Raw genomic sequence first — 9,606 nt, 5'->3', positions numbered from 1 at the left:
CAAACTTTACTTGGTTTTCGTATATTTAGAAAAACAAAACAAAATTTTTCAATCTTGTTGGCATTTTATATATAATTTTGGACACACTGTACAATTTCCTAGTTGTCGTTCGATTTATACACGACTTTCTTTAATGTAGTTTCAACCAACGGTCAATGGAGTACTCCATGGCGGATATCCACCTAAAAACCATTTTTTTTTAAATAAAAAATCCAAAGGGTCCACATTAATAGCAAAACTTGGGTTTTGAGGGTTTTACATAAAAGAAAATGTGAAAAGATTTTTCAGTTTATGAAAATATGAATTTTAACCTAAAAATGCTGAGATTTAAATATAACTTTTTCAATTATAAATCTTTTTTTTAACATAAAGTAGGGATTAAGCACACAATATTGTAGGAAAAGCTTATTAAATAAAGTAAAATAAAAGGGAATTTTCAGTCAATGCAAATATTTAATCCCAGTAATTAGTTCTGTGAACCAAGGCTTTAAAGGTGAGCTATTAGCAGCACAAATAACGTCATCAGGGAAGGAACCTATTTGGATTGACTTATAATCCAAATAGGTTCCTTCCCTGTACAGGATTCAAAAGTAAAAAAATAGGGTTTGGGAGAAAAATCAAACTTGTGTTTTTTGTCCTTTTTATACATTGATAACAGGTAATATTCTATGGTTCATGTAATTATGGAAAAATCCCAGAAGCTAAGGGTTTTGGATAAAAAATAAAATTTTGATTTTTTTCCAGTTTTGTAGATTCCATAATTTTCAAAAAATTAGTTAACTTTTTTCCGATTTAAGATAGGAAATACAGCAGGTCAATTTACGACTTCATTTAAAGACTAGAAAGTACAGGTTGTCCCATTTTCGTATGTTTTATGGGGTTTTTCGCTTATAAAAAGGGATAGAGGGATACGGTTTTCGTGGTATCGTGCTACTTTTTAATGAAACCAAAGATGCACTAATTTCAAATCAAATTTGCCATAGCTATCTTAGTTTTTGTGCTACAGCGTGATTTTGAAAACAGCATTTTCACTCATATCCTGCAAGTCTATTATTGTCAGACATATTAAAAAGCTAAAACTGATATTTGTACATTTTTTTGCGTAGAATGAATGCAGTTACATACTCAAATTTTCTTTAGAGGTCACATTTTTTTTTATTCCTTTAAAGTTAAAAAAATTTTCAGTTTTATTCCAGGCATTAACAGTTGAAGGCTGAATTAATTTATAAACAGAAAATATCAACCAAAGGTTAAAAAATCGAAATGTTTCACAATCAAAATTGCCCTATTAAACTTCTGCTGAGATCAGTTTAGACAATGTCAGACATAACGAGAACTGGAATACGCCCCGAAATGAAAAATATTTTTGAACCTTAATTACTATGAATTAACAATATGGCTAAAATTAACTAAAAATAATACCTTTTTCTATCAGAATCCGATTCGGCACAAAAGTAATAATGTTTCTTCGTAACATCGGGCGCTAATACTTCAAAGCCGTGTTTTTTAATAGAACTGGACAGTTGAACTTTGTACCCGTGCAATAAAGTCACCCCTTAAAACAACCTTATTACCACATCATCATCACTACATGGTGAAAGAGTTTAATTACCAAACGGGCTGGTGGAGTTGGCGTCGTGGTAAAAGTACAACGCGGCATCTTTGAGGACACAATAACGTTTATTCCAGGACTTCCATTGGCTGCCCAGTTTCGTTAAATACCCGAAACAGTCCGGATCTGATATGGCGCTGGGAGAGAGGCTCAGGTTGGTTTTGGTTTTTTCCAGGTAGTTGTCTTGGTTATCGTTTACGCACCTCCGGATCTCGTCCACCTGGGGATATCCTTTATTTAGGTTAACGATATTTTACATATGTTTACGTACCCATCGGGTTCTCTCTTCTATCGAATCGGCTGCTACATAAAACCTATATTCGTTCTTGAAAATAACGAATTTATTCAACTTGGAAGGCTCGACGTTATCGTCCAGTTCTTGAATGTTTTGGTCCAAAAGCATCACTACACCTACAGGTTGCTTTTCCTGAAACGATCCCGTAAGATAATTAAATCAGAGAGGTTTGGGTCTTGGTGCACAAATTTAGTTATAAATCATAAGTACACAATAACAAGTGTTAAGTTATAAAAATGGTTCATATGTGAAATTATTCCATTGAAAGCAACTCTTCTTTGAGTAAAATCTCCTATTACGTACCTCAAAAATTTATTAAGTTTATTTTACAAACTATAAAATTTTACAAAAACTTAACTCGAGGCCAAAGGTGCTTTAGTTAAGTCAATATTTAACCTATGATTACTTTCTTCGGGTGAAAGAATCTACGGAGTGTCCATTATAATGCTTTAAAATAAATACAAAAACATCATGAAAGTTATATGGACAAACGCCCAATTAGTTCCAAAAACCTAAAAATCTGAGGGTTTTGTGACTTAGTGGACAAAATTGGTTCTAACTCACAAAGTATTAAACGCACAAAAATAGTTCATACAGTGCATTTACCGTGAAAGAAACAAGTTCGTTTAAAATTCAGGTGTTTTTGTGTTCTTTTATTTTTCGGACACGTCGATTAGTATCGTTACTTGCGCTTTCTTTGTAATAAAAATTTTCCATACAGGTTACCTCAAGTAGAAACTATAGCATCAACATTAATTTTTTTAAACACTGTATATTACGACATTTTATAATTCTACGATATATTCTGAATATTTTTTGTATAGCATACTATGGTCAGCAGTTTGTCAAATTTGACGTAATAGCCTAATGAAATATACGAAATTAAAAAATAACAATCTATACAATATTTATTGCAAACTGATGTTCAATATGTTGTCCATTTACTTCAATGCACATTTGAAGTCGGTAAATAACTTCCAATTGCACATTTTTAATGACTTGCGGATTGATTAGTCTAATTTCTCGTCGAATTATTTGATTTAAATCATCGATATTATTTGGTCTATTTACATAAACTTTAAACTTCAAATAGCCCCATAAGAAAGAAATCTAATGGGGTTATACCCGGTGAGCTTGGTGGCCCAATAATAAGGTCTACTTACTTTTTAAGAAATCACATAAAAAATTAATGTTAGCGTGATACCCTGTAACCAAAATTTTCATTGCGAAGAACGCATTGAATCAAATGGAAAACAAATTAAAAATTAGTTGCAATAGTAATATATTTTATTTATGATCTGGTTAAAGAAGTAAATGGTTCCAACACATTATGATTTGCTGATTATCTCAAACTTTAATCTAAAGCTAATAGTATCACTGACTGTCAGAATATTCAACGAAACTTATAAAATATATATGTCTGGTCTATTAAAAACAAATTACATTTTAATACCGATAAATGTTTTGTATTTATCTTCAATAGAAAGAAAAACCTAAGTTGAATATAATTATAAGTTGGGAGAGGCACTATTGGCATATGTTGATGAAATGCGCGATCTTGTGATTTATTTTGACTCAGCTATTTTTCAGAGCACATACTAATCACATGACTTATAAATCATCTATAATGTATGCCTTTACTATTCGTTATTGTAAGGAATTGAATGTAGGTTTTGCTAAGATTTTATATATATCTTATGTTTAGCGAATGCATTTGCTATGCTTGCAATGCATTTAGCGAATGCATTGCAAGCTGTTAGGGAAGGGATGATGTCACAAGTACGAGCTTCCAAAACATGGAAAATACCTAGAGGCACTCTTCAGAATAAGCTGTTTGCGAAACATGAGGGTCGTGTAGGTCACCCCACCATCCTTACCCAACAGGAGGAGAGGCTAATTTCAGAGACCATCAACCAGGTAGCAGATTGGGGTTTTCCCGTTACTGTTAGTGACGCCAGAGAAATCGTGCAAAAATACGTTACAAAACAAGGCAGAAATATTCCTGGATGGCCCAACAATAGACCAGGACCCAACTTTATTGAAAATTTTATTACCAGAAATAATATTAGCATTCGATTGGCATCTAATATTAAGTGTGCACGTGCTTCGGTTGGGCGCGCTGATATAATGGAGTTTTTCGATAACATTAAACCTGTTCTGGAATCCATTTCTGCGAAACAAGTGTTTAACTATGATGAGACTAATTTCACAGACGATCCCAGGGCCAAAAAAGTAGGGGTACTAAAAGGGTTGAAAGGGTTCAAGAACATTCGCGTTCAGCAATAAGTGTAATGGTCTGCGGAAGCTCAAATGGACCCTACTACCACCAATGGTAGTCTATAAAGCCAACAACATTTACGAAAATTGGACTGTTGGTGGCCCTCTAGGGGCAGTTTATGATAACAGCAGCAGAGGATGGTTCGATATGAATCTCTTTGAGGTATGGTTTTTTAAACTGTTGCTGCCCCACGTCAAAGAAAATTGTAATGGTGACTCAGTTGTTCTTTTAGGTGATAACCTAGCCTCACATTTTTCTCCAACCGTGGTAAAGGCTGCTAAAGAAAATAATATTTATATGGCTCCTTTACCCCCCAATTTAACTGACTTTGTGCAGCCTTTGGACGTGGCTTTCTTTGCTCCCATGAAAAAGAAATAGAGGGCTATTTTAGACGATTGGAGAAAGACCAGTCGCGTAAAAGGCACTCTGCCTAAAGAACAATTTCCGAATCTTCTGGATCGCTTGTGGAGATCTCTACAGAAAAGAGTAGAAGACAGTTTAAAATCCGGATTTCGTGCCACCGGAATTTGTCCATATGATCCGCAGCAGCCTTTATCCAAATTGCCAAAAACTCCAATTGATGCATCTACGAGTGATATTTTGAATGATAGTTTATTAGAGTTTCTTCAGGAGACACGTGGACATTCAAGCACTAACCCTAAACGAAAGCGGGGACGAAAAATTATTCCCGGCAAAGAAGTCGATTGTGAAGAAACTAAAGAGGAGCAAGACAAGGAAAAACTAATTGAAAATGAAAATAATGACAAAAAGAAGATTGAGGGAAAAGGGAAAGGCAAAGCAAAAATTTTAAAAAAATCGACATTAAAAGATGTCAATCTACCATCATCCTTAAGTACCCACAATGAAGATGAATGCGGAATTTCTTCTGCTTATTGGTCTGGTTATCCTGGACCAGACTGGATTCTATGCAATGGTTGTTTTAAATGGATCTGTGGTATTTGTAACGAGGGATCCAAAGAAAAATATTATACCTGTGAGGCATGTGAAGATGATTAGTATTTATGTTATTTTAATTTAGTTCCTTTCTTTTACTGTGCCAAATATTAGAAAAATATTTTTTGTAAGTTTTTAAGTGTTTTGTTTATTTTGTTTAAGAATATAGGCATTTCATTAAACATATTGAATGTTTTATTTAAAAACTAAAAAAAAGCCTAATTTGGTGCCAAAGTAACCCCAGGATGGGCCTACATTATGTTTATTCACATTTCCGTTTGGGTGCCAATGTAACCCCAAACACGGGGCTATTTTGGCACCCATCTTTTTAATTTTTTTTTCGAAAACGGTTTATTGTAAAAACTCTATTTTAAGGCAGGTTATAAGTATGACCCGTATTGTTACTCTTGATTTTTTTCAAGTTGATTCAATTATAAATGCAGCGCCTAGAATCAAAAATGCCTCAAAATCTGCACAAAGTATTGGTTGCTGATGAGTTTGGGTCTTACAAATTTAGATAGAAATCACAAGTACACAAAAACTTAAGTGCTTAAGTTATAAAAATGGTTCATATGTGAAATTCTAACGTATAGCAACGTATACTTTCTCGCGTATATTAATATTCGTTAGAAAGCAATTCTTACCAATTCAAATCAAAATCTCATTGCGATTTGTGAAATGTAGAGGCAGATTAGGACAAGACTCTCTTCAGTAAATTGAGAAATTTCATAAAAAGCATCTGTAAATCTAAAATTACCAGATATGTAATAAGCATTGAATTGCATTGTATTCTGTTCCTTTCCCAATTGTGTGAATATACAGAATAGTTTTAAGTGACAGTTAAGTTCCACCTACTCTGTAAATGGATTTAAGTCTGTTGTGTTTTTTCTAAATAAATTGTGTGTTAATTTCAGGTTTTGTTATTCTGTTACGTCATATTTGATAAACCATTGACTTTAGGCATATGGTTTGCTATACAAAAAGTATTCAGAATATATCGTAGAAGTGTAAAACGTCATAATATACAGGGTGCTCTATTAAAAAAAAATAATGCTGACGATTTAAGTTTCTACTTGAGGCACCCTTGTATAGAAAGTTGTTATTTAAAAAAACGCCCAAGTGACAATACTAATCGATATGTCTAAAAAATAAAAAAAAAATACCTGCATTTTAAATCAATTTGTTTCTTGCATACCATTGTATATGAAATTATTCGTTAGAAAGCGACTTGTCTTTCGGTAAAAGTTTCATCTATGTACGCCAAAAAGTCATCAGGTGGTAGTTGAAATACTATAAAAATGTTGCTAAACAATTTCCTTGAAACCAAAAGTTTTTTAGTTATGCCAATGTTCAACTTAGGATTATATTTTGTAGATGTAAATAATATACAGATTGTCACTATCATGTCGTCAAAGAATTATAAAAATATCCGAAAGACCTTCGAAGCTATACGGACAAATGCCCAAGAATAAATAAAAAACCAAAAAATTTCAATTTGTCCCAAAAATCTGATGGAGTTTGGGCTTTTTGGGGGACGAACTTATTTATTTCAATATACGGCAGAGCCAGTTTACAAAAACAATAATACATAATACAAAATACTAGATAATGTAAAAATACTATATATAAATATATATAAATATTATACTAGAATTAATATAAAATAGAATAAAACCTCTGAAAAAACAATCATCAACGAGGCTAAAAACTTAGCACTATCCAAGGAACGTAGGTTAAATTCTAAGATTATTTATTTTTGATTTGAATGACCGTAAGCCGCTGGAAAATTAATCCAAACTATTTTCATTAAAGAAATGCAGTCCTAGTCAGTGGAGAAAAACACCCATAGTTGGCCGAATGAAAGAATAAACGAAACATAGGAGTGTTGATCCTTCTCTGACAGGTGTTAAAAGGAATTGCTTCCAAGACGGTAGGACAATGATATAAACCATTTAAGATCTTATAAAACGTTAAAGCATCAGAATAATGCCGTCTGACTTCAAGATTAGGGATATTAAATTGGACACTGATAGCATTATAGACGATGTAATAATTGCGAAAAATATTAACTTCAGCTCTATAACCAAGGGATATTAAGAATCTTCTTTGTACAGCCTCAAGGCGTTCAATATGAAAATCATAATAAGGGGACCAACTTATAGACATACACTCAAGCAACGAATGTACCAAAGAGTAATAAAGTAATTTTAAACAGGGTGTTTAAAAAGTGCTGCACCGACTTTAACACCAGAATTTTAAATGGGACACCCCGTATATTTTTATTTTTTTAGGTTCCTTGGGAGAAATAAAGGTAACTTTCATAAGAACTACCTATCCGAATTTTGTGTATATAGACAGAAATTAAGATTTTATATTTTTTTAGCACATTTGTCCTAGGCATATGTTTACATGTTTACAAATAACAAATGCCAAATGACAACAATCCCATAGCATGTTCCACGATCAATCCTCATTTGACCATTCAAAGAATCGATGCCGCTTTTCAAACTATCAGAAAAGAGATGCGGCTTCGTCTTACGACAGTGGAAATGCGACGGCGACGTAGGGCATGTATTAGAGTCAGGGGAGCGCAGTTTTAATAAAATTTGTAATTTTGAAATAAATACATAAAATTAAAAAAACATTTTTTTTTACTTTATTGTCCTTTAAAGTCATGAATTGTGGCAAGTTAGTCGGCTTTGTGTTAAACATCGTATATCATTGAAAAGAGTATTAACTGAAGATGTTTTTAAAACTACCTGAACATCTTGATAGATTTTATTTTTTTTTTGCGTCAAGTTAAAGTTACCTATCATAACTTTTTTTGCTACTTGTATTAACTTTTTGAGCTCAAAACGAATTATTTCGGTATTACTTGTACTTGATATTGATTTTTTTAGATTCAGGATACATTACAGACTAAATACAAATGTAAAAAAAACGTGAAAAATATGCTGAAAAAATTTAAAGATGTCAAAAGATATAATTTTTTGAAAATCCTGCAAATAACACAAAATCAATGATATAAAAAAACCCGAGACTTTTAGAACACAAGTTTATTAAGAAAATATCTTTTATCTGAGCCTATCTATATGCCCACCAAGTTTGGCTAACCCTCCGCCAAACACCCTGTATATGTCCCATACCAAAATCTAATAGTTAAGAAAATATTTAGAATTTTATTGGAGTGATATAATTTCAACTCTCTACAATAATAACGCTCTTTAAAAAAATTTTGCTAATTTAGTATTTCACTGTAGTATGTCAAAATATATATATATAAATATTAAAATGTGCGGCAAAAAAGTTAGCTTGGTATCGAAAAGAACACCTAAATCTTTAACTGTATCAACTGACCTGAGTTCGTTATTGTTGATTGTATATTGATAATTAATAATTTTATTAGAACGGTTGCTATTACACTACTCAGCAACACTATTTAAATCCAATTTAAGTAGCTCAGCATCAAGATATGACTCAATGGCTTTTTACAGTTTAAAATCATTAGCAAAAGTAAGATGTTTTGAATGAACAATTACATCACTCAAATCTCTTATGAACAAGTTAAAAAAGACCGGTTTAATATGCGAACCTTGAGGCACGCCTGAAGATAGTTGAATACCATTAGAAATATAATTATTTATCCCGACCAACTGTGTGAGACCAGTCAAAAAACTGTGACAAAATTCGACCAAAGTCTTATACCAAGGCCCATAGTCCCAAACTTCCTAACCAGATGTTCATGATCAACCCTATCAAAGGCCTTTGAGAAGTCTGTATACACACTATCGACCTGTACAGACCTCTCAAAAGCATCAATCAAATCATACTGGTAAGTCACCGTAGATCTACCTTGAGAAAAACTATGCTGAAGCAATTGCCTACAGTACAAATTAGTTCTTTTTGGAGTGTAAACTTGGAGTGTATTAAATCCATAAAATGGTTCATATATGAAAATATTCTTTTGAAAGCCGCTGTAAGTAACTGCTTTAAGTAAAAATATTGTTCAAGTACCTCAAAAAATTATCAAAGGATAGTTGAAAACAGTAAAATTTTGAAAAAATATTCCCTCGAAGCCAAAAGTGTTCCTAGCCAAAAAATTCAGCCAGTATTTAACCTAGGATTATTTTTTAGATATAGATATTTAATTTACAGTGTCAACTATAATATTATAATTTAATAAATTTGAATCTAAAGGATTTGAGCTTAGTTGAATTATTCGTCAGGGAATTCCTGTTTCTTTGAGTATTGAGTTAAAGGTTTCCGCTTAACCTTAAAAAAACTTAATTTTTATTATGGAAAAATTAATCCGAAATTAGAATCGATCTATTTAAGCAATTTGTAACCTAGCATCAGCTTTTTCATATGCAATTAATTTTTGCTCTTTAATATTGTACAATTAAAAAAATATCTTCAGCAGCTTAAAAGCTACATAAAAAAAATATCACTAACTCTCACGAGATGTGT

General features: G+C 32.3%; 1 protein-coding gene across 10 annotated transcripts in view; it reads right to left on the bottom strand.

Annotated features, from left to right (window-relative positions):
• LOC126740017 (uncharacterized) overlaps positions 1–9,606 on the bottom strand; it is a 95,121-nt gene that overhangs the window by 177 nt on the left and 85,338 nt on the right. For 6 of the 10 annotated variants that reach the window (XM_050445918.1, XM_050445925.1, XM_050445903.1 and 3 more), the window contains exons 24-26: positions 1,613–1,832; positions 1,423–1,555; positions 1–182 (exon numbers count right to left, since the gene is read on the bottom strand). In XM_050445918.1, coding sequence (XP_050301875.1) covers positions 131–182; positions 1,423–1,555; positions 1,613–1,832 — 405 coding nt within the window. In that variant the 3' untranslated portion in view covers positions 1–130. Of the gene's footprint in view, positions 183–1,422; positions 1,556–1,612; positions 1,833–1,883; positions 2,040–9,606 lie in introns of all 10 variants that reach the window. The other 4 variants (XM_050445906.1, XR_007661772.1, XM_050445907.1 and 1 more) reach the window with 4 other exon arrangements.

The sequence above is a fragment of the Anthonomus grandis genome, chromosome 1 (genome assembly GCF_022605725.1).
Source record: "Anthonomus grandis grandis chromosome 1, icAntGran1.3, whole genome shotgun sequence".
In the NCBI taxonomy this organism is placed as follows: domain Eukaryota; kingdom Metazoa; phylum Arthropoda; class Insecta; order Coleoptera; family Curculionidae; genus Anthonomus; species Anthonomus grandis.
The sequence above is the reverse complement of the archived record's forward strand: the minus strand, read 5'-3'. Positions and strand labels throughout refer to the sequence as shown.